The sequence below is a fragment of the Acipenser ruthenus genome, chromosome 4 (assembly GCF_902713425.1).
Source record: "Acipenser ruthenus chromosome 4, fAciRut3.2 maternal haplotype, whole genome shotgun sequence".
NCBI lineage: Eukaryota > Metazoa > Chordata > Actinopteri > Acipenseriformes > Acipenseridae > Acipenser > Acipenser ruthenus.
The window spans coordinates 74,836,049-74,862,652 of record NC_081192.1 but is presented as its reverse complement, the minus strand read 5'-3'; the positions used below and the strand labels follow the sequence as shown (position 1 = coordinate 74,862,652).

General features: G+C 36.6%; 1 protein-coding gene across 2 annotated transcripts in view; it reads right to left on the bottom strand.

Annotated features, from left to right (window-relative positions):
• The window catches only part of LOC117399493 (endoplasmic reticulum resident protein 44-like), a 46,836-nt gene that overhangs the window by 7,174 nt on the left and 13,058 nt on the right, over nt 1-26,604 (bottom strand). For both annotated transcript variants that reach the window (XM_033998720.2, XM_033998721.2), the window contains exons 2-10: nt 14,938-15,010; nt 13,754-13,793; nt 13,169-13,284; nt 11,640-11,824; nt 10,654-10,769; nt 10,003-10,060; nt 9,451-9,567; nt 3,383-3,494; nt 1,333-1,474 (exon numbers count right to left, since the gene is read on the bottom strand). In XM_033998720.2, the coding sequence (XP_033854611.1) occupies nt 1,333-1,474; nt 3,383-3,494; nt 9,451-9,567; nt 10,003-10,060; nt 10,654-10,769; nt 11,640-11,824; nt 13,169-13,284; nt 13,754-13,793; nt 14,938-15,010 (959 nt within the window). The remainder of the gene's footprint in view (nt 1-1,332; nt 1,475-3,382; nt 3,495-9,450; nt 9,568-10,002; nt 10,061-10,653; nt 10,770-11,639; nt 11,825-13,168; nt 13,285-13,753; nt 13,794-14,937; nt 15,011-26,604) is intronic.

Sequence of the window (26,604 nt, the reverse complement as noted above, 5' to 3'; positions counted from 1 at the left end):
TGAACAATATGCTTTAGTAAATTAAATTACGTTATTGTAATGTGCCAATACAAGTAGATTAATTTGATAACTGCTGTGTTTTATTAAAATATATTTTAAACTATTTCGTAGCCTATTTGATATGTGCTACACACACAGTGCATTTAAATCAACGTGGGTTTTATTTCGCAGAGATTTAGGTCACTCATCATGGTCATTTTTTCCTCACAGCTCTCAGATAGGGTTAACAGGCTCCAGTATCAAGGAACACTTAAGGCAGGTCAGCTTTTTTAACTCGCATTTCTAAACTGCAATGTATTCGACATGTAAAGTGAGTGTGAATTGCTTGAGCAGTTTAGTAAATGTGTTTAATTGTTTAATTGTGGTGGCGATTCTATCTGGAGAGCCTCGTAACAACGAATTATCTTATTGCTCGAATTATTTTATACAGTTAACAATATCTATCAAAATAGTGCAACACCCTTATTATAGATAACTTTGCACTCACCGGCACTCTTTCATTTAACCTTTTGAAAACAGGTAAAGTTTCTATTTGTTTAATATTTCATGCTTCACACAGTCCCGCCCAGTCAGACTCAGAAAGCCAATCAGCTGCTGTATAGGTCTGATGGAAACGATCCTCGCAGGCAGGTGTGTGCTTTTGGTAACAAGTAAAAAAATTCAATTAATTTAGCGACAATTTGCACAATTCGCACTCACTTTAATAAACACTGCAGTTTAGAGAGGAGAGTTACAAAACCTGACCTGCCTAAAGTGTCCCGAGATTCTGGCGCCTGTTGGTAACCCTACTCTCAGATCAGGTGACACAGGTTGAAACGTCATTAAAAAAAAATACTGGTTTATGGCAAAGATGCAGCTCTTCTTTCTTGTAAAGGTGAAGCAAAGAGTTATGTATTTTTACGTTTCTGTTGTCGGGGAAGGGGGCTAGCGGTAATTTTGTGTAAGTTCCAAATATATATATATATATATATATTTACACACACACACACACACACACACACACTTGTTTGAAGGTCACAGTCTTCACGAAGTATGTGAAATTAATTCAATTTAATCCAGTGTTTACAGGGAAACCTTAAGGCACCTAGAATCTGGTGTCAGAAGCCATTTATCAAATTTATTGAAATGCAGGTTTAATCATTAAGTGCTATGGAATACAAGATAACCCTTAGGGTTGCAGTTGTTCAGCAGTGATTAAACTGAGCACTCAATTCTCAGTGAATCCCGAGCCAGGTTTTTAAATGAAAAAAATATATACAAGCACTTTTAATTAAAGCTAGAAACAAAACAAACAAAAAAAAATCTAAAAATAATAAAAGAAAAAGTACTTACTTCAAGTCACTGAAATCTGGAAAGACGTACATGTGCCTGAAACTGTCGATGGCAATGACTGGGCAGTCAGCTGGGGTCTTCTGGATGTGCAGGAGAGGGTGTCTGAACTTTTCACAGTCCGCATGCAGAAAGTTAATTGTACCTGAAACATATAGGCAAATACACAAGACGTTAAGACCTCAAGAGTATTGAAAATAAAAATATCCCGTTTTTTTTTTTTTTTTTTTTATTTAATGTTTTTTCAATAGTAGATTCACAGCACATTGGCAATGTTATTTGACTGTTACAATGAACTCACATCCCATTAATTTGAGCTAATTTTGCTTTGTTGGTTTAATCATCTGAACTGCCTGCTAATTGGTCAATGTACTGTATACTGCTGTGGTTCTGGACAGTTGTTCCATTTCATGTTTAACAGGTATAATTAAATGATTAAGTGCTTTAGGACATGGCCAGGGGGGTATTTGGTGCAGATTACAAAAGGGCATGGTTGAAATAGGGCTGCTAACCCCTATACTACATTGCTTTGTTGTGGAAATGCATGGCATGAATCTATAGTTTCTTGAAAGATTTCAAATATAGGGTTCATTGTACAGAACTGAACACGTGAAAAAGGCTTTGACAGTTTGCACACATTTGATGGGATGAACTGATATATCCAACCACCACTCTCTATCCCGAGTAAGCCTAATGCTACAATAAAATGCTGCATTTAATTGACAAAACCATGAAATCAGTAATGTCTGCACATCAAAATAAAATCATCAGTAGGACGTCAGCAGTGGTTAGGAGTTTTTTTGGCATTGTTTTATCCTGACTGATGATTTTTTTTTTTTAAAGGTTAAACAGGGTTATGACTTAAAGGTCATCTTGCAGAACTAAAACCTAGATGTGGCTGAGCTGTCTTTCTGGTGAAACTGAAACTGTCCACTCTGCCTGTGGTTAATCAAAAGGATACTGTTGTAATAAAGCAGTAGGCTGTCAATATATTGATTCCATCATTATACCTGTTTGTGTGCAGTATTAAGAGCATAGTTCAAGATTAGCTGTGCAAGAACTCAGTAATTAAGTATGAATTTCAGGTGACCTGGCATTGTCTATGAACAAGTCCTACAAAATACAGTGCTCTGTCAGTATTCACCAAGGCCATGTTAACAGTAAATTGTTTGAAGTTATTTTGCAACATACAGCTCTGGCCAAAAGTGTTGAATCGCCCTACAACACATTTTACTTCATAAAGTCAAATCAAACCTGCTGAATAACATTACGTTAACACTGAATTACATACCGCGTTGTACTTTTCTATATACTGACAAAATTGAACAATGTGAAATTTCAAAATCTAACATCATAGATTGATACTGTATTATTATGGCTTCCGGTAGACTTTTGCAATATCATTTTTTAGTTTCTTACATTGCATGACAAATAAAATATATCTACATAATATATATATCTACATAATATATATATATATATATATATATATATATATATATATATATATATATATATATATATATATATATATAAAAATAAATCTCAATCCTGAAATTCTAGGTGATGCAAAACTACTTTTGGCCACAGCTGTAATCCCAGCCTTTGGAATGAAAAATCCATCTTGATCAATGAAGCTGCAGGAATGTTCAACATTCAGGAGGCCAGCAGACCGACGTGGATAATATCAAGTCAGACTTGCTAAAGGCAGAAGAGTTGGTTGCATAAAATAATATTCATGATTTCCACTGTTAACGTCTAAAGACAACAAAGTTTGCCTGGGGGAGGCTAACATTTTAAATCAGGCTAACTTTTGATGCCACTGACATTTGTATTAGAGTAATCTAGATATCCTAAAAGAAAGTTATTAAATGTAATCAAACATTGACAAAGTTTTTCTCAATGTCTTCATTCACTTAAGCACTATTTAGTGTTTATAGTATTGGATTATTAGACTAGTTCAAGACCAGTGTAACTGCTTAAACTATTAAGCCACTTTTATGCAACCGGCCCCTAGAGCAGAGAGGTAGTGGGAGGTGAAGACAGCACTTGCCTTTCTCTCCAATCAGCTGCCTCGCCACTTCATGCTGGAATTTTTCAAGACTTTCTGTATCTTCTTTAAGGTGGAACATTATGAGGAACGGGAGGCCTTCTTCTGTGAGCTCCTGCACAACAAAACAAAACTCAAATCTAAGAAAAGAAATTCTCCAAAATGGATTTAAAAACAATCACTCCCTAACCCCCAACCCCATTTGATATACTGCAGTTGTCTGCTCAAAACCCAGCAGCAACCACACAATGGGCTGGATTCTGAAAGCTCTGTTCTCCAAAGCGTCATTTTCCCCCCATGCACCCAATAAAGGTACCAAACTTGAACTTATACAATGCAGATATTTAATTTAGGTTGCTTGTAAAACAGTCTCAGGAGGTTTTTTTTTTAATATATACTAATTTTAGAATTATAATTTGTGTTTTTTTTCTGTTAAGAAAAAAAATGCTAATGATGATTTGGAGTAAATACTTTAGCTTTGAGCATCTGGCCTTATGTCTGAAAAGCCTCTTGCAGCAGTCACCTTGAGTTTTGAACAGATTAGTGGCTGTTTGCATCAGTCACCGTGGCTTTAAAAGAGGCTGTGTGCAGCACTGGAAACAGTGGCTCCCAACCTTTTTCAAGGTATGGATGACCTTGGCATTCAGGGGTTTCAAATGGATCATTACCAGTTTACAAATTAAACAAAAAAATAAAATGCTTGTCATTGCAATGAAAACTTTACAACTGCAACAGGCAGTACTGGGTTTAATGTTATCAGTGATTGATTCAATGTGTTGCAGGCCGTGTTACTTGTAGGGTAGCAGATGGACATGTTTTTTGGGGATCTCTGAACTAGAGCAAATGGGAAACGTATATATTAAAAGGTTTCTCGGAAAACAATTCAATTAAATAAAGAAATACAGAAATATTTTAGCCCTTTCAAAAACATTATAGGAATTGCAGTTAAATTCCCTTCGGTATATATGCAGCTACATACTACAAAACCCTCTATTCTAAGAGGTAAGCCTCTGTAACTTAAATTATCTGTCTCTCAATGAAGTTTAATGGCAGGGAGAGTGTGTGTAACAAACAAGCACTTTGATGGGAGTTCTGTTGCAGGAGCAGACTGGCTTCTCTCACACAATGCGAGTCCCTGTGGATTCCATTGCAGAGAGTTGCAATTGTATTACATACTGGAAGTCATTACCCAGTTGTAAATCACAAGAACCTGGTAAACAAACATTGAAATAAGACTTCATGCAGTACATCTGGAGCCGAGCACTGATGTGATTACAAACAATGTGCTGAGATTAATTATCATGGTTTAGGTGAGAGGGAGAAACAGAAGATACTGGGGCTAGTTTCTCAACAACTCCAAAATCAGCAGGATTATTTAAAAAAAAAAAAAAAAAAAAAAAAAAAAGAAAAAAAAAATCCTAATAAAGTGACCATACCAGAGATAAACCACTGCGAGATTTCACTTGAGGGATGTTGTAAGTAGTCCTTGTTAATTGTTCTACAGTTATAATGGGTGTTTTTTAAGTAAAAAAAAAAAAAAAAGAGAATCTGTCCCACTGTGTTACTGTGATCAAGTCTTATTATTGAGGGAAACTGGTAAACCAAGCATGTTTTTTAACTAAAGGACCCTGCAGTTCTGACCTGCTAATAACAATATCTTACTATGAGTCTCTGTTCCATGCAAAAAGTCCCTAACAAAATTATATCTATTGCATCAGAGATACAGAAAAGTACCCCCAGTTTCATACACCACAGAGATGCTGTCATCACGTTTTTTAGACTTGCATAGCAGGTGGCAGAAATGATGGAACTGCGTTTAAAAATCCTTCTTCCACATCAGTGTCTTAGGTGTTTATGCATAAGCTTCACAATGAGGAATCACACGAAGAGTCAATTCATTATTCTTGCACTGCATGAAAGTGTATATGTAATATCGCATGGTGGGATGATATGCAGTACTTGTCTAATCGGTTTATATTGAGACAGGGTCAAGAGGCTGCAAAGGACATTAGAAAGTCTCAGATTCTGCTCTCTGGACTTCTAAGGATGTGAGAAGCAAAGAACACAGTGGGCTGAGGTAGGGGCTCCCAACCATTTCCTTCTACTTTACATGAGTAGCGAGGACCGTTAAACACATAACTATTATAATGAACTATTCAGCTTCCGCCTAATATCAGTTTTGATCTGAAGGGAGGGACCCCCTGCTTCAGTCCATTGTGGTTTCTGCTTCTCAAATACCTGCTATTCTGTGTCGTCATAAAACAACATGAAACATGGTAGAAAGTCAGATGCAACCAAGGGTTGCTATTTAAAAGCAGTTGGGTTGCAAATATATAATTCAGTTTACCCTCGCTTCTAATTGGTTCAGTTTAGCGACAGCTTATTCTAGTTAAACTTTTAACACTCCTCAGTGCACAATATCATTGTCATTTTCAAATGGCAAAATGTAGTAACATAAAAAAACTAAACAAACATTTAAATTGATAGATAAATAGGAATCAAGATGCTGTTCGGAGGCACAGACTGTTTGCCAAGATGTGTGTTGAGCAGCAGGTTAATGAGTTTGGAGTGTGAAAGATGTTGCACTATCTTGGTGATATATCAGAGTCCAGTTTGTTTTTCAAAAGCTGGATAAAAATGCATAATCCCTAACTTGGAAAATACATACATATAGAGCAATGACTGATGGGAGGAGGCACCAAACAGTTGGCACCACAATTTAAGGACCACAAATCAGGGAGATGACTGTTACTGAATGAACTGCTTTCTCCACACTCTCAAGGAGGTGCTCTATTGGTCGGGATAACATCCAATTACAATTTTCACAGGGACACTCACAAACACACAATCTCTTGAAGGAAAGTCCTTCAGTTTGGTTAGGAATGGTCTTCCCACTGCAGCAGTGCAACATGGCCAATTCACTTCAAATCATCGTCTATATTTTGCTATACCGCTGTGCGTGTGTGTCTGGGCCAGTGTATCATACCCTCCAAGTTGGTCAACCATCCCCTCCCCCACTCTGAAGGCCCGGGAGGTTTGTGGCCTGTGTAACGTAGAGAACAAACAGGTTTTCCTGGAAGGCAGTGGTTGTAGATATTGGCTGAGCTAGACAGAGAGTCCTCAGAACTTGAAGCCAATATCGGAGCAGCGATGGCAGCCTGATATTGTCTAGGTAATGGGATCAGCCAGACTTTGAACACACAGGTTGCTAGGCAGGAGGTCACAGGGGAACAAGACTGAATCCCAAACATCTGCCTGTGCAAACAGCAGAGAAGAGCTGCAGCAGAGACTGACAGGGAGCGGGACAAAACTTGCTGCAGGCCTGCATTGACTGGCGCTCCTGTCTAAGGATTACAGGCCGAGTTCACTGTGGGAAAAGTACACTAAAGACCCATCATGCAGGGCTAAATATGCTAAATATCTGGCATCTATTTTGGAATATTGATATGTAAATGAGGGTGGGGAGGCACTTGCTACATTACAAGGAAAATCTATTCATGTTTTTTTTTTTTTTTTCACTCCAATCTGATAAAGGAATTTAAGTGCACACCAACATGCAGCACAATTGAAATACTAAACAAAGCAATTTGTGCCAAAAAACACAACAACACAATGGAACTGTAATGATTCCAGACCTGTTGTATTGCTTTGGTGTGCAGTGTTTAATAACATGTGTAAAGAACCTAGCTTCTGACATTGAATTTTTATGTTAAAACATAATGATTTGCTTACATTTAAATAAATGAATACCGTAATTAACACAGCAGGCCAGATTTACTATACTTTTTCACCAGGTGCAACATTTGCGGCACTTTTTCTAAATGGAATTTTTAAAAAGTGTAGACAGATGTTAATTTAAGAGCCCTTATATGCACCTAAGAAACATGACCAGCATTTTTTTTTTTTTTTTTTATTCAATTTTGAGGAAAAACAGTAGAGCAAACTTAGTAAATCAGTCCCAGCATCTCTTGGTAGTCACTGGGGTATTTTCCACAGGTCCCTCGACATGCATTAAAATGATACATAAATTGAAGTAATCTTGCTATCCTATTTACATAGTCTCATACAGTCACAGACAAAACTTTTGGCACCCGACACTTAATATAAGATAATTCAAGAAAACATGTTAAATTCAAGCATTTAATGAACATTAGCCACTAATTAATGACAAAGACCAAATACACAATTTCTGGTAGTTTAAGAAACAATCTTTATGAAAAAAATAAATAAAGTGCTTAAGTAATTTCAAGTATGTGTTCATGACCAAAGTATTGGCACCTTTAAATTAAAATTTGTAAAAATGCAAAAGTAGTAATTAAATATATTTATTGATTGAGCTGCATTATAAAATCAATAACCAGAAAAAGAGGAAATTTATTCCAACATCTGTTGAAGAAGAATGGTTTGGCAACACAGCAGATGATGGTCAAGACAAAGGAGTTGGAGTCATATTTGAGAAAAGCACTTGTTACAAACTACAACAAAGGAAATGGCTACAGAGCAGTATCAAAGAAATATGGAATATCAAAATCCACAAATCGGAGCAATAATCAAAGTACCACAGAACAACTTCACTGAAACACTTGAAAGAAGTAGACAGGTACAACAATTAACACCCGAGGATTTAAAGAACGATTTAGAAGCAGAGCATGCAAGAACTGGAACACAGCAGAGTTGTATGCATGTAGACAAAATTCTCTGGTCCAAATTGAACTTTTTCCCCCAAAACAGACCATAGTATGTTTGGAGGAAAAAGGGAAAGGCTTCAATGAAGAAAACCTTACAGTTAAACATGGAGGTAGTTCCATCACGATATGGGGTGTTTTAGCAGTTCAGGGACTGGAGACATGCATGGGATTGAAGATCGAATGAATGCATCTGCTCGTAGGCTGATTGGCAGACAGTTTATCTTTCAACACGACAACAACCCAAAGCATACAGCTAAGTCAACTCTGGAATTCTTGAAGAAAAAGAAGATAAATGTTCTGGAATGCCTTTGTGATCGGCAGATCTTAATCCAATAGAAATGTTTTGGACTGATCTGAAAAAAAGCTGTAGCCAAGCATTGTGTATCCAATTTGTCTGAGCTGAAGAAAATATACAAGACAGAATGGGCCCAGATTACTCCAACAAGATGTAACATACTGGTTAAGAATGATCAAAAATGCCCGAAAGCTGTAATAAAAGCACAACATACTAAAGCAGGGGTGCCAATACTTTTGTCATGAACGATTAAATTAAATACATTTTTATTTCTAAAAGATTTGTTAAATTACTAAAAATGTTTTTTATTTTTTATTTAAAAAGTGGTTTAAGTTTACTAAATGCTTGTCCTTAATCCGTTTCCTTGAAACATTACTTTATGATGTATGTAACTATACAAGATCAGAATTGGGACATGTTAAATTCTGCTCATGCTCGTGCTCATTTTACTTGTTCTTACTTTAAATTAAAATTAAATTTCATGTTGTCCTGTGCAGTGATTCTAGTTGCAGAGGTGACTCATGTCACTGTTGGTTTCTTCCCTGACACTGGGGTTTTCCAGTACCTGTCCCTGTACGGTTCTCATCTCTGTAGAGTCCACTTATACTAGCCTAATACTGACACCCTGTTCCCAAACACTTCCAAAAGCTCAAGGCACCTTCCTAACTGGCATCGCAACTTTGTACACAGAACTATTGCATTGGGACCACGACTTTGCTCAACTACTGCCTCTTATGAAAAAGTGTGCTTGGTTGGAAAGGGACAGGTGCATGCATTGCAAAACACCATTCCAATGTTAGACTATTAATTAAGGGGAATGCATTCCTTTTCTGTTACAGCAAATGCACAGATGCAACATTTATTAGGTTTTTACATCAGCATAGAATATTTAACAATTAGAAGAAACAATACTAAAGCTCTTATTCTTTCTATTTTTTCTTTAAGAAATTGTTTGTTTTAGTAAAACTTGACTAAATTGGAATTTCTTTCACATTAAATCAACATAGAGGAACACATTTTTGCAAAAAAGTGCACTAAGCCTAGATCAGGATTATCTAATTATGTGAACCAAGTATCAAGTTGCCTACCTCTCCGTTCTCGAATGTGATTTCTCGAACCATGGGAACGCATTTGTCTTGTGCCCAAGCGTAGATAAGGTCAAAGTGACTCAAGGAGCCCAGGTACACCATATCTGGGGAGTTCTCCTGCGAGCAGCAGGAGGAGGAGACAACAGGTATTTTTAAATAATAATTATCACCATTACTCCTTTTGCTTTAGCAAACGTGGATCAGATGACAAACAAAAAGTTATTAATTGCCTTGGATAACGATAGATATTGATTAAAATAGAGCTTTCTTAAACCAATGTGTATTAAGTGAAGTAAAAATGATACATTGTCACAGCCAACTACAGATTTGCATGTTTAAGAAAAAAAAATTACCAGTTTTCTTTTAGCATTAAAATGTAATTAAAATGCGGCACTGGAGTCACAAAGCAATGTACCTATCACTCATGAGCTGCACTTATTCATGACCCACATACTGGAATTTAATCTTTCTGCCTGTGTGAAACAAGGTACCAGAAGCAGCTACCAGGTACACCTGAATGCAATACACAGGGAAGAAGGCTTATCAACTCACCCCGGGTGGCTTGTAAATCACATTGTCACCACTAAACCTCTCAGGCTTCGAAAGACTCCTAATTAAGAGAAATAAAAAACACAGAAAAATTGGCTTTGGAATGTAAATCAGTTAGGTAAGAAAAAAAAACAAAAAAAAAACACTCTGCTATTAGAGGTCACTGGGGTGCTTGCAGCTACCCGCCACACAAGTGAAAAGGGCTGCAAGATACACATGTATGTTGAACAGAGGGCAGCTCGCAGCTCACAGCTTATGTATGCAGATAGTAATGAGCAGAGTGACAGACTTGAATAAAAAGCGCAGCCCATGGCACCGTTCTGAGGGTTTGTTCCTCCTCAAGTGCACACCGGGCCTGATGTGGTGACACAGACAGTGGCAGACTGAATTATACAGTTGTGTCATTAATTAAATAGCAAGCATATATTAGAACAATCTAAAAACCCTCAATAATGAGAGAATACCTAAAAAACCTAAGCTGTGAATATTCTTTCCAGTGCTACAGTATAGATTTTACAGAACAACACACATGCATGTTTCTGTGACTTATCTAAATGAATTATCTTATTTACCACACAGGGGGGATAATATCAGATCAGCGCAACTGAGACTATTTTTTTTTACAATAGTAACTGAAGAGTGATTAAAGTATACCCGTGTGCAGCAAGGAAGACACCATCATCTCGCAAGATATTTGCCACTTTCTCAAATGTTCGGTAGTTTTCTGAATCCTTTCCCTCGAAAAAGCCAATGATGTGTCGTTTACTTCTCTGTTAAAAGGAGAGGGAAATAAAATGTAATGCAAACTAACAAATCCAACATGTCTGACATCTTTACAAACATCAAGTTTGCAACATGAATCAATATGTTTTTGTTCAGTTTTATAGTGTGTCCAATTGTAATTTTTCACCCGATTTTCACCCAATTTGAAATGCCCAATCCCACGACCAAGCCAGCTTCATTTTTCACCCAGGAACTCAAAGAGCAGATGTCAGCGAGCTACCGACCTCTGGAGGACAAAGGCCAGCCCTGCAGGTGTCTGCTCTGAGCTCACTGGGCGTCTGGCCAGCAAGGTTTGCTGTAGATTGATGAGGAGAAACAGTCCCTGCCGGTTTTACCTCCCTAACCGACAGGAACGTCAAAGCCAATGCGACGCTCCCTTCGGAGTCCTCAGCTAAGACTAGCCTACTTTGCACAGCCAGAACGAAACACATGCGCTGTATGATGCACCCTGCGCAGCACGTGGCAGCGCTTCTACCAGGTGAGCCACTTTAACCCAAGTATTTCTACATTAATTATTTTTCTAATCAATTCATGTGTCTGTGTGTGCTGTAATTCTGGCAGTGGAAGGAAACTACATTGTTGTCCAAAGATGGGTTTTACGTTAGATTTAAGGTACGGCAGTCTGTTGACTTGCAGCATTTGTTGTTGTCATTGAAAGTACTGTATGTAAGTATACATCTTTTTGTGATAGCCAACAAAGATTTACTTAGTGAAGTTTTCTCATTTTTCTACAGATGTGTTTATTTTTATGAGCATTAGACAGTGTTTAAATCGTATAAATGGCATACAAACATCAAAATAAAACAGCCCGGGCAGCCCCACACGGTACACTAAATGCATAGAGGAAGCTGGCTCACATCAAGTGTTTTCAGCTCCTCCAGGTCATGTATCTCCTTCACAGGGTCCACCTTCTGCTGCCTGATGAAATCAGCGATGGCCGAGACTGACCTCTGACCCCGGTACTCGCGCTTCATCATCATGCCATTGCGGAACAGCTTGAGCGTGGGGTACTTGCTGATCCGATACCTCAAGGCAATGTCAGCTGGGAAGGAAGAAAAAGCATGTGTTAAACACAAAAGATTGTTAGGGTGCTGTACAATACAAGTGATATCCACTCCACAAGCGGTCACAGCATCTAGTAGCTTACTGGAGGTTCTGACCCAGAGTGGGCAAAAATCAGCTTGTATCTTACACAAATTATATTAGATTTAGATTTTTTAAACAATATATCAATTAAACAATGTAGCTTATTTTAATGTTATGGCATGTCCATCTGCTTCAAACTATCTAATAAAAAGACATTTCAAATGGCTGAATTACATCAATACCAGGGTCTAATATATGATATACACATTTATCCTACACAAGTCTGTTCTTCAAAGCTAAAGTGCTGTGACAGTCAAACATATATTTACCTGAGCACATTTACAGTTTTAACAGGCAAAAGAAAAAGGGGCTGGGAACAGCAGTCAGTCAAGCCAAAAAAACACACACACACATAGCAATCCCATATAGAGATTCCAGATACACTAGATAAAAGATCCAGCATAGGGTTAATTTTCTAAATTTGTTTCATTAAACTGCTCACTAGGAGACAGCAACCCCCACCCCCACCCAAGAACACCTTAAACTGACAGACTACAGAGGGAAGTGCAGTTCTGTCATTAGCCATAAAACAGTTTGCAGCGCATTAATAATTCTGTTTAATTTCCTTTATCTACGAAAGACTGGTGAGAGAGAGTGTGTGTGTGTGTGTGTGTGTGTGTGTGTGTGTGTGTGTGTGTGTGTGTGTGAGCTTGATGTGTAGGGCACCAAAACAAGAGGCAAGTGGGCTCAGCCTGCCTGGTCCTTTCATAAATTATTCTGTAAGGCTAGTTTGTGGATACCTGGAAATACTCTTTTTCACCCCCTATATATGCTGAGAATGAAATGGAAACAGAGAAGTGGCATTATGTCTACGTCATATAGATCCACCGACAGAAAAAAAGAAACATCATTCTAAAACCCTGCTGTAGGCCTGCTACATTTTTTTTTTTTTTTTTAATGCAACACATAGTGCCACCTGGTGGTGGACTTTAAAACTGTTCCTTAATTATAAAATCCAGGCAAATGTAAAATCAGTAGAATAAAAAACATGACAGTAATATTAGCTGCAGCATGCTCACTTTGCTCACAGTGATGTAGTGGTACTGTTAGTAAATTTCAAGGAAGGCGGTAACTGGTGTCTTTTTTGTGAAATGTAAACAAACTGGACTGTTAACATTGGCTACTTTGAGTGCAACGAAGGCTAAATTACAGAAGAATGTAGTTGACAATACAGATGCTGTTTAATTTAATTTTATTCAGCTTGACTGTCCTGTGGAACAGCTCTCTTGCACGGACTTACAGTGCTGGTCGCAGTCTACCCTGGCGAAGACCACCTGCTTGAGGTCTGGGAACTCCTCTCGAACCACATTGGAGGACTCTTCAAAGATTGGGTGGAGCATCTGACTGAACCGACACCTGGTTACAAACACAGGCGACACAGCATAGTAAAAAAATAAATAAGAATAAAAAAAGTGTGTGTGTGTGTGTATATATATATATATATATATATATATATATATATATATATATATATATATATATATATATATATATATACATATACATACAGTGCCTTGCAAAAGTATTCAGACCCCTGACCAATTCTCTCATATTACTGAATTACAAATGGTACACTGAAATTTCGCTCTGTTTGATATTTTATTTTAAAAACCTGAAACTCAAAATCAATTATTGTAAGGTGACATTGGTTTTATGTTGGGAAATATTTAAGAAAAATAAAAAAAACTGAAATAAATAAGCTAAGAAATAAATAATAATAATATCCAACCAAGCTATTTCAGTGATTCATTAGTGATTCATACAGTAACAACAAAGCACACAGAGAGGGGGGGAAAAAACAAACAAACAAAAAAAAAAGACTTACCAGTCTGCGTAAAAATTCACTAAAGCAACATCCGCATTGTCTGAAAATGAAAAAAAAAATACAATTTTTTACACTCAAGTGAAATTTCTTAAGGACACACTTTTCTATATAAAATTTTTATATAGCGCTCTTCATGCGAAGCATCCCAGGGTGCTTTACAATAAAAACAATGCAATGGCCTAGCAATCCAGCTAAAAAATAACTCAAACAGATATGTTTTTAAAATTGATTTAAAAATGTCAACGGTGCCAGCATTCCTGATCTAATTTGGAACAGAGTTCCAAAGGCAGGGAGCATAACTACTAAAGGTCCTTGCCCCTCCTGATTTCTGCAACCAGAAGGCCAGCATTTGCTGATCTCATGGTAGGAATAAGTGCATAAGGTACCAACAGTTCTTGCAAATAGTAAGGCCCTAAACCATGGGCCTTATAAGTAGTAAGGATAATTTTAAAATCAATCCTGAACTTAACAGGAAGCCAATGTAGTGATTTTAGAACTGGGGTAATGTGTTGTGAACAGCGAGTGCGAGTCAGCATTACTATAAATCTAGCTAACAAATAACAGGCATGAACCCACATCTCAGCATCTTTATCAGATAGAATGGATCTCAATTGGGCAGTGTTCCTCAAATGATAAAACGAGGCCTTTATAACTGAGCTAATGTGGGTGACCAAAACATAGTTCTGGATCCAGAGTGATTCCCAAGTTTTTCACAGCACGAGATGGAGCAAAAGATTCCCATCAAGAGATATTTCAAAACAAGGTGATTTAGCGAAGTTGTGTCTAGAGCTTACTAATAGAACCTCTTTCTTATTGGGATTTATATTGACAATTTACAGCCATCCATGACTGGATTTCACTCAGGCACTGAGACAGCACAGAACCCACCATCTCCGAATTAGTAGAAAAAGAACAATATATCCGAGTATCATCTGCATAACAATGAAATCCAAGGTTATATTTGTTAATAATTGATCCAAGAGGGAGTACATAGACACTGAAAAGCAGGGGGCCCAGGATTAAGCCTTGTGGAACTCCATGCAATTTCTACATAGTATTTGAGGGAATATATTTTGGGATGCCATTCTGTTTAATACAGCATGATTTTTCAGCATTAAGTGTCACCAGCGGTCAATAAAATTAATGTTTACCCAACACCAAAAAAATCTAACAGCTGCACTCACTTAAGGTTTCGTCGATATTTCCACTATCAAGACTTGTTATCTCGCTTCTTGAAGGATTGTAAAACCATGTTACCTGAAAAAAAAAAAAAAATGAAGTAAATAAAACACACGACACATTTTAATGGAGTTTTTTTTTTAAAAAAAAAACATTAAACCAGCAAACAAGCAAAGGAAAAAAAATATTTAGAATATGAATTGAAAGAAATGCATGCTTTTCTGCAAAATGACCTCAGAGCAAATTAATTCTACAGAAATGCATTTAGTTTAGAATACAGGAGACAATGCTAAGCTGTAAGCTTGATCAGTAAGCTTACATTTACATTTTTTTTTTCAATTAAGTTACAGAAATACAACACATTTACAGTAAATTCTTAAAGCATTCTCTCACCGTATTTACAATATAAATCCCTTCTGCTTTTGTACTGTTTACTACAAGCAAGCCACTACATATTTCTTTACAGTACTGGAAAAGAAGATGTACTACCACCAGAATGATACACTAAACCAGCTCATGAAATACTACCCTCAAACACTATATACTGGAATGTTTTGTAAATCTGGGATTATTGTCTGTGTACATGTGGAAGTAAAAATTGCAAGTGAGCATGTTACTGGCTGAACTACAGAGAACATCCTCTTGCCGACAGAAAAATTCTAAGTGGACAATATATTTTTACCATTTAAAACTACACATAGGCCTATATGTTTAATGAAAAGGAACAAAACACTCAACTTAGTCACAAACATCTTTAAATCCCTGCAACAGCTACAGTAGGCTCAAAATCATTACTGCCGTCTTTAAAGTAATAGTGCTGTCGACAGACTGATTGTTTGAGGATCAATCATTTGTTAATCTAACCCAGTGCTCGGTGTTAACAAGGTGCTAGACAGGGCCATTTATACAGAATAAAATACATTGTCGCTCTGTCTCAATCTCTCTCATTATTCCTACATTAGAGTGACCTGTACAGCACCTGATAATGCAGAAGACCTACAGCTCTTCCAGGACAAATTAGATGTAGTGTTAAATCAATATTTATACAACAAGTATTCTCAGAGCCTAATTAATCAAACAAAAACACATTGGACGTGAAAAAACACCAAGTTATCAAAAGCACCCAGCCATTTAAAATGGAGATATAAAAAACACAAGCCAAGTTTCAAGAAACCATTGGGGCAACCCAGCACAAAGCAAATAGGCACAACTGTAAAAGCGGTGGGGGTCAAGGTTGCTCCAATTGTTTCTACTAACTTGTATCAAAAGCACAAGCTAAGTTAGAAGAAACAATTGGGGCAACCTTGGCCAGCACCAAGCAAATAGCACCACTGTAAAAGCGGTTCAACCTATATTGAGGCAATGTGTTGCCGTTTGGATAGGGTAAATGTAAATAGTAGCCTAGTCTGTTGAAAGGGTTAAGATGTGAATCTGTGTAGCACAGCGATTATGTAGTTGGAGTGAAAAGTTAGGGTTCAGATCCTGCCATTACATATAGTTTTACTTTCTAACTGCATATGCCTTAGCTGCAATATACATTCAAACTTAGAATTACTGTTTGTTTTATTCCGTACTGCACATCACAAACAACAATATACAAAACAATTAAAAACAAAGCATTAACATCGTACTGTTATCATATACACACGCATTGCACAATAACACAAAGCAAATTAAATATCTACTTGCTGAAGCAGTTTTTATTTTAGCCAATGAGGTGTTCACGTGTGGCAGCAATGCATTAGCAAAAGTCACAAGGCAGTGACGTCAGCGCCCTAGCAACAAGCCTCCTATGTTGTTGGGAATGGATTATTTCAATGCAGCGGGTTTGTGCATTTGAGAAAGGAGGGGAAGACTCATGAAATTAATTGGAGACTGAAGTTGATGAGAAGCAATTACCCTCCACAGTATAAATTAAAACGGTGTGCTGCTTTTTATACAAAAAATGAGAAAAACCAGGTTGCGTAGAGGATTTATACTGAACCCTGACGCCCATGATATATATTTAGCTCAAAGAGCCAGCTGCCCAACGTTTCGATATGTTGTACATATCTTTCTCAAGGGAGCCTGTGTTTGAATCAAAACATTGGAGGTATTTATAAGTTTTTGACGGCATGACAACTACTTGTTATTGTTTACATTCAAATCCATGATTTATTCTTACATGATGCAATGGTGTTCTATATATTGTGACATCATTTTTACTTCTATCTTTGAATCTGTATTAATTCTAATTAACACTACTTTATATAAACTTATATTTTTATTATATCATGCAATGCTGGCTCTGAGGATCAGTCTAGATTTGGCCTCCCCAGCGCATCAGCATGCACAACTTTTGAATGAATTTTGTTTATTTATTTAAATGTTATATATTTATTGAAGTTAATTAGTTCATTCTTTTCTGTTGAGTCCTGCTGGCATAATCGTGTTCAGTCTATTTATCCATTTACTTTCTTTTATTCTTCTATATGTCGCATTGTCTAATTTGAGCTGTTCTAATACTACAAACTTTACATCATTTATATCATGTCCCTGACTGGTGAAGTGCTGTACTATTGGTTCATTCATTTTTTTATTTCTAATTAATGAAAGGTGGTTCTGAATTCTTTTATATAAAGTAGTTCCAGTCTCTCCAACATATTTGATTTCATCACATTTTTCACAGGCTATTCCATAAACAACATTGCTATTTTTACACTAGGTATTAGTTTTTAGTGGATATGTGGTGTTCTTATGTTTAATTATATTTTTACTTTTGTCTATGTATTTACACACTTTACACCTACTAGTGCACATGTTCGTAGAACCTATTTTGTCAATTATTCTTTTATGTTTACTGTGAACTAAAATATCACCTAAATTAGCTTCTCTTTTGAATGCTACAACTGGGGCCTTAAGAAATACTTTTTTTAATTTTTCTGAATTATGTAGAATCCGCAAGTGTTTCCAAACTATTTTAGAAATATTGGGCAAAAGTTTAGAGTAAGTCATTATTAATGGGACTCTCTTGACCTTTTTATCTCTATTTTTATAATCTAGTAGATCATCTCTTTTTAGTTTATCCACTTTTCTTAACTCCGTCTCTATAATTCTTTCTTTGTATCCTCTTTTTTTAAGATTTGTTTTTAATACATTTCTTTGTTTTACATAGTCACTTTCTTTTGAGCATATTCTTCGTATTCTTATTCCTAGACCCTTTGGGATTGCCCTTTTAGTGTGTATCGGATGTGCAGAGGACATGTGTAAATACTGGTGAATGTCAGTAGGTTTACAGAAGAGGTCAGTCTCAATTGAACCTTCAAGTTTTACTATGGTATCTAAAAATTCTATTTCTTTCTTGTCCATCGAAGGTCCACCTTAATATTACTGTGTATTTCATTTGCCATTTTATGAAACTGGAAAAGAGATTCTTCTCCATGTGTCCAAACCCCAAAAACATCATCTACAAACCGAATGTATTCTAAAGGTTCTCTTTCCGATTTTCTAAGTAATTGTTCTTCCCATTTCCCCATGTATGTACTGGCAAAATGCATTCCTAATTTAGATCCTATTGCTGTACCATCGTTTTGTTTGTAATTCTTATCAACAAATGTAAAATAACTGTTTTCTAAAACTATGTTGATCATGTTCAGTACCTCTGCTGTAGGTATTGATTTATCTAGTGCTTTTTGACAAGCTTCTAAAGTTTCTTTACGAGGGACACTTGGGTACAAGGATTTTACATCCATGCAAAATAAAATTGTATTCTCTGGAAGGTTGTGTTTTATTGATTCAAGTCTTTTTAAAAATTGTGTTGTATCCTTAACATAGCTTGGTAATTTCTCAACGTGCGACCTAAGTTGTTTTTCTGCTATTCCAGCTATTATGTGTGTTGGATTATCAATTGTACTGACTATCATTCGCATAGGGTGATTTTCTTTGTGCATTTTAGGATTTCCTCTTGCTAGGCCTGTTCTAGCATTATGTGGCTGCATGTATTTTTTTAAATTCTTTTGATATAATGCCTTTATTGTCTAGTCTCTCCGCAATTTCCTTAACCTCTTTTACCGATTTATTGATCTTACTGCTTTTAACTTCTTCATATGTGTATGTATTATTTAATTCACATTCTACAGATTTCATATAGTCATCTGTGTTCATTATCACTATTCCTGAGCCTTTATCTGCTGGTCTTATCATTATATCATCATCATTTCAACTCAGTCATAGCTTGTTCTTCAATATTGGTTAAATTAAGTTTACATCTTTTCTTTAGTCCTACTATTATTTCTTGTTTAACTACTTCAATATACATATCTAACCATTTATCTCTTCCATCCGGAGGAGTCCATGTGCTTGTATTATTAACCTTAATCCCATGCTCATAATTACCCTCTGAATCCGAGATATTTTCATTGAAAAAATATTCTGCTAATTTCATGCGTCTCTCCCACTCCTTTAATTCAGTGGCCAGTTTATCTTTATCGATGTATCTTTTAGTCGGTATAAACTTAAGTCCTTTACTCAGTACCGCTTTTTGGGATGTGGTTAAAGTTTTACTTGATAAATTGAATACTATGTCTTCTGTCTTCTCTTTTGTGTATTTGGTACCATGTCTATTTTTGGGTCTCCTATCTTTCTGTTTTGAATTCTCTGTCTTAGTCATGTTTAATTCTCTATTTTGCATTTTTTTAATTTACTTTAACCTGGTTTATTTTTACTGTTTTAGATTTATTTTGATTATCTTTCTTAATTATGCCACAGTATTTAGATTTTCTTCCGGTTTCATTGTTTTTAAATACAATAACTGAGAAATGGTTATTGCTGTATAAAAGATTAATTGGATCGTTCTTATTTTTAATATATTCTATTGTGCCTTCGTATTTAAAACAGTCCTTATTCTTTAAGTCTATGTATACGTGTATGGGCCTATTTAGGAGGTCTACAGCTGCCAACTTCTGCCTCTGTAGCCCAAGAATCTACACTCCCATCACTTAATTTCATTTTTTCAATATGGGTCACTGAGTCGATGTACATTTCATATTGTTTTACATTGCTTTCCATTAGTTCTATTACATTATGCCTAATTGTTCAATGGTCATTTTGTGAACCATATAAAACTACACTCAAACATCTAAAGATGTCGTAGTCGTCATAACTCTTATACTCGCATTGCTCAAGCATTCTATTCGAAAGTGTTTCAGCAGTGTTTTCCCTATTCTCTGATTTGTTATGATTTGAAATTTTAATTTTTTCTAGACCTATTCTATTTTGTAATCCCGGTTGACCTCTTAATTTGTGTAATTTCATTATCTTTTTGTTGTTCAAATGTTCTAGTGTTTTGTTCTCAAGGTTGTCTACTTTACGAAGTAACTGTCTCATTTCTGATGGAGGGAACATGCAATTTATGTCATTTATTACTATCTCTATTTCATTACTTATTTCTCTAATTCGTCTTGCCGATGTTAATTTAGCTTCCTGCATTATATATAATTATATATATATATATATATATATATATATATCACACACTGTATATATATATGAACGTTAAAGTTGTGTGCAAAAATGTATGTTCAATGACACATAAATAAAATACATTTAATTTTTTTTTTTTTTTTAAGTTTGCAATATAAACCCCGTGTGGGAATCAAACCCAAGACATGGGTCCAATGCAGCTTGTAGTGCAGACATCCTAGCTTTCACACCACAAAGTTTGTACTTCCAGTTCATAACATTTGCAAGTAGTATAGCAGTAAAGTTAGTTTTTAACAAGTAGCGAGACAAGATTTTGTAAATAATGATTATGTATTATCCTGATTGCATTGAAAGCTTTCATCTGATTTTGCAAACTATCATAATAAGCTTGATCCGTTCATTTAGTATATTGTAATGTTTTCATGTTTAGCAAGTAGTACTCAGAGAGACAGTGTTGAATTCTCAAAATGTTTGTTTTACTTGAAACTACAGAGAATACCTGTCAGGGGCCGGAATTCACGGTACCAAAATAATAACCCTATGTTTTAGTCTTGGCACTATCACTGCATATTCTCTCCGGTCACAGCTCACACGCTCGCTCAGTCTCACCCACACTTTCTCATTCAAGTTCAGCGCTGGACTGTCTCCAGTCCCCAGGCTCATGCACCCCCTTATTATATAACCTCCCGTCGTTTCCCGCCACTATGTGGCTCATGAACCAGTCACATCCATGCACTGCAACCCCAGAAAACAGCAACACACATTCTGCTCACTCATTCACTCACTCCCCCCTTCCCATGCTAAATAACAGCATGAGCCGTTCCCCTCACAATACATGTAACATATAAAAAGACAGACGAGACAAACTGAACTGACAACAAGTCCTGCAACAAAGCAATTGTATGGGTCATTACAATATATTTTTTTAAAATTTGAAAGTAAAAATATATGAAAGCATGACGACCTTTATGTACAAAAATTTTCACTAATATACAATTGAACAAGAACTGTTGAGCATTATTTTCATTTCATACATTATTAAATGGCAGTGTTTATATGATAAAGAAAAATAAATTAATAAATAAATAAATATCAAGATAGATAAAAAAAAAAAAGAAAGCAATGTCTATGTATTGATTTATGTATTGATTTTTCAATATTTATTAATGTTTTACTTAACCAAATATATAGGCTATCCTTCAGCATAGCTAATTCTCAAAAAATGTCTGTTCCTTTTGTCCAGTTGGGACCACAAATAGTGTTACTCTCAACAACCAGTATCGAGAGGAACTGTACTTCCTTGCGCCAATAGGGACCACACTGAGCGTTACACTAACAAACAGGAAACCAACATTTTTCAGAGCTCAAGATTAGAATCTCAGAATGATGATGATGACTCGAAAAATCTCCAAAATATAATGGTCCCGAGAATTCTCAGCTGGCTGACTTCATCTTTCAAAATACTGCTTGTCACAACTAATCATGTAGCACTGACAGTAACACAACATGCTTGCAAACTGAAGGTTATAGTTTCAAATCCCACTCATGTCAAACCATATTTATATTATATAATATATATATATATATATATATATATATATATATATATATATATATATATTGCAGGCAAATATTACATTTTAAAATAAATAAATCATTTTTTGTGTGCGATGCGTGCGACTAGTCCATTTAAAATATCAATAAATCGTTTAATATAGATGATACAGACGTAAAAATAAATGCGCTCCCTAGTATATTTTCATGTTGACAAAACAAGTTAATTGTCATTAAACTCGGATGTCCTGTAATATACATATGCGTGGATATAAGTGCCTGGGGTCTGCAAAAAAAATATGTTGGGAGAAAAAGAAGGAGGAGAAGGACATTTCTACCTTACTTTGGCGACTTATTTCTCTTACTGTATGACAGGTTGTAACAGGGCGAGCAGCCCTGTACATTGATTTGTTTATTTTTAGAACGAGGGTTCCCCCTCCGCTCCTGTGTTATTTTGTGTTTGTTTATTTTGATTGTTGTATGCATGACGGCGAGCGCCGTATGTTTGTTATTGTTTTGTTTAGTTTTAAAACATGTCCTGGCAGAGGCGAGATCGGTGCTCGTCCTCTGCCAGGTGTAATGAAAAAACTCGTGCAGAAGGTGGCCATCTCCCGAATTAATTAAGTGATTAATTTTGTTGCTAATCGGGAGATGGTCACCTGAATATAAAAAGCCTGCAGCTCTCCAGCTCGGGGTGGGTGATAGAGAGGAGAGAGCGAGCAGAGAGACGGAGAGCGAGAGAAGGTTTATTTAAAAACGAAACTAAACCATAGCATACAGGAACAGTGACAGCGACTGCCCAGCCTGACCTGTATGGTTTATTTATTTATTTTGTGTTCGAGATTTATTTTTGTTTAATTGTTTTATTTCTGCTCTGCGAGCAAGTGTTTATTTTTGTTTGAATATTTTATTTATTTTTTGGATTCTTTAAATAAAACGGCGCCCGCGCCACTGCACAATACCTTTTTGTTGTTGTGGTCCCTTCTTCTGCCGTGACGTCACCACTCAGCCGTTCCTGTCACACAGGTATTGACTTTTTTTTCTACGTTTCACCTAAGAGTGTTGAGAACTACACATTACAAGTGAAATGGTGCTATTGGCCGATTTACTTTTGCTGTGCAATTACCCTGAAAACACGTAAACTATGATGGCTGGGATCAGCCTTTGAGGAATGAATTGATTGCATAATTTTACAAGGGGGATGAAGGTATGGTTTACCTTCTTAAATTCCGAACGAGGTAGGCTGGCATTTATCTTATCTCAGCTAACAGCAGAGTCTTTGCAGTTCCACCTCGGACCAGAATCAGATTTCCCAGGGAAAGGCCCTGAGAGTGTAAATCACATATCTCTCTCTTCTCTCAGACACACACACCCCTCAGGTGCTGAGCTGGAAACGAGAGAACGTGGGAACAGACCAGCTTTATATACTGTACAGTAACTTGTTGAGAAGTGTTACTAAAATGATCAGCTACCTGCAAACTTAGCTATTCAGTTCTGTTACAGCTCACCTGGAGTATGCCGATTACAGTATCTATCAAGAAACATGTTAATATAATACCATGAAAAAATAAACAACTGTGACATATATACTCACAGTATGTACAACATGAAAGTGTGACAGACATCCAGAAGGTGGTCTCCATTTATCCCCACATTCTTATACTCCCAATGACTTGTTCTAAGGATTATCCTTACAGTTTCACCACAATCAGATAAGGTTTTCATAAGCAGTTAGCCTATGGTTTGTTTTCTTTATTAAATCTGCAACTTGCCCCAGATGTTTTAATTTGAAAGACTTGAGGATATGCTGCATTTTTTATGTTTCCCATTCAAAAGTATATGTCTAGCAAAGAGAAATATATTTTGTACATTATCCACAAAATATACTAAAAAGAAGACTAGACTTTTTTTTAGGGATGTCTGGATTCAATAATGTCATTAACCTGAGAAAATGTTCTTCGTCACGTTCCTCATGTTGGGCCAGTGCTCAGCTATCTCCTATGACAGTGGTGCCAGGGGAGTTTGCCTATTAGCTGTGCACTTGTGCAGCATTCCCCACACGTTCCTGGGGTCATCACCTGTAATGCACGGTGCCTGGAGGATATTAGTAATCTATTCTCCCCTCAGCAGCATTGCTTCTAATTAGCATTACATCTGGTCGGCAGCCTGGCTTTAATAGCCGGGCTTACTCCTCGATAAACCATGAACCTCACTTTTTTTTTTTTTTTAGCCAGCTGCTGAGAACAGCTATGGCAGGGCCAGTGGCGAACTTGTTTCCAGAAAAAATAATTAAATGAAGACCCTCCGCTCTTGCAGCAAACACCTTTATCCAACACCTAATCTAGATTGACAAGTGGAAGCTGCCACCTGAAGCTCTGATATGGGGGGGGGGGGGGGGGCGGGGGTTAGGGTAGGGTGGTGTGCTGCTGTCTCTAGATACCTGCCCATCCTCCTCTCCTGCCAGCGATAATCTCTCTGCTGCTCAGACTTGCATTAAGTTGGGAGGGGAAAGTGGGGAGGCGAAAGTGGGGAGGCAGGGTCTGGAGAGTTGTTGCAGGCTGTTGTAGGGAGAACAGGGAAGATGCAAGACTGTCTCCAGGGAGACCGAGCACTGAGACCTCTCCTCTCAAACAGCCCCTGAAGCTGGGTTTGAAAGCCATCAATCAGGGAGCCACTCACTGCCGAGATATTCCCTGTTGCCCGATAATGAACTTCAGAATCCGAAAAACAGCCAGCTATAGATAGAATGGTGAGGGATGGCAGCAGCTATGGAACAACAAGAGCTTAACTCTTTCAGCAGAAGCAGAAGCAGGTGTGAATTGCAGGTTTGCTCAGTGTAATATTGTATGGGGCCAAGTAGTATTTTTTGTTTTTCTTAGCTTAAAACTGTTCTCCATCACTTTGTTGATGTTGTTTCTGCTTGGATTATTATAAATGTATGTTTTCTAATATTGAAGCAGACATTTCCTTTTTTAACTACTACTAAAAACTTTAGAAGTGACTGCTTGTGCCACCTAATAATAGGGACAAACATCTGCTGTTTAACTTATTATTATTATTATTATTTATTTCTTAGCAGACGCCCTTATCCAGGGCAACTTACAATTATTACAAGATATCACATTATACATTATTTCACATTATACAGATATCATATTATTTTTACATACAATTACCCATTTATACAGTTGGGTTTTTACTGGAGCAATCTAGGTAAAGTACCTTGCTCAAAGGTACAACAGCAGTGTCCCCCATTGGGATTGAACCCACAACCCTCCGGTCCAGAGCCCTAACCACTACTCCACACTGCTGCCTTCAATAAAAGAAAACACCAAGATATATTTAACAAACTTTTAAAACCTGAGAATTGTTTTAAGTTCACTTGCAACAAAGAGACAAGTAAAATATAGGTCAAAGTGAGTAATATGTAAATGGTTCTTGAAATCTTCACAACAGAGATCAACTACCATCCCCAGTCCTGGTTAGAATTCAGTTAGTACAAACCACAAAGGGTAAAACGAAACAAAAAAATTTCAAACACACTTCTGACCGGGCCTTTCAGTACTTTCCCTGCCTAACCACAGCACTTACCTCTAAAAGATCCCGAGATGCTCTTTATAAAAAGCATTTTACTTTTCAAAATGTTTTGCTCCACAGCTGCCACTTCCTTCTCTCCTTTCCCATTTTATTAAACAGCAGAGCATGTAACAATGGTGCACTGCACTGCGACCATTACTCTGATGTGGGTATTAATTCATTTGGAATTACAAGACATCTTCTTCATGATTTAATCCAATTACATTTCCGTACCTCTCGTTAACATATCAACACCCTCACAAGTCCCCAGGGCTTTGACTTTATTTTCACTTTAACCAGTTTAGCCTAATTTATCCTGCCACAATGTGTGATGGCAATTTCAGAGGGAAGGGAAGTGGGTATTACAACATGCACTCCCTAATGGTCGTCTTCAAACCAAAAAACTAAAAAAATTAATAATAATAATAATAATAATAATAATAATAATAATAATAATAATAATAATAATAAGTGTGTGTGTGTGTGTGTGTTAGGAGTCTTTTCAGAAACCCAGTGTTTTCTGGAACAGTTTGCATTTTAAATAATGAAGAAACAAGCAAAAATGTAGATATTTAAAGCTGGTATCACAAACACAGATTTGCTCTAATCTCTGACTACCTAATGTTACCTTAGGTAACTAGGGACTAACACTTGACTAGTTAGGAACACTACTTAAATGCCACCCTCTGACCCTGTACCTGAACTGTATTGGCCAAACCCATTGGAAAGCTTTATGTGGAATTCTTATGTCCCAGCATCTCACTTGCTTTACCGCAACATGAGATACTGTATTGGCACATCAGAAACCAAACCAAATACTCAGCTTCGTAGACTTGCTGACTAGTAAATTTACCTTATAATTTGATTGAGCATTTTAAACTTATGGATGAAATACTGGCACGAACTGCAAATGTTATAGAAAATGTTCAAGGTCTGTTACAGAAATAAGAAAATGTGTAGTTTTTAAAAACCACATATTTATCTTTGGCACTTCATTTTAATTCCTTCATTTGTATCTCTGAACTGTTGTTCCTGGAGCATTTAGTCGCTCATCAGTCAAAAGGCAGGTCCCATTAGCACCT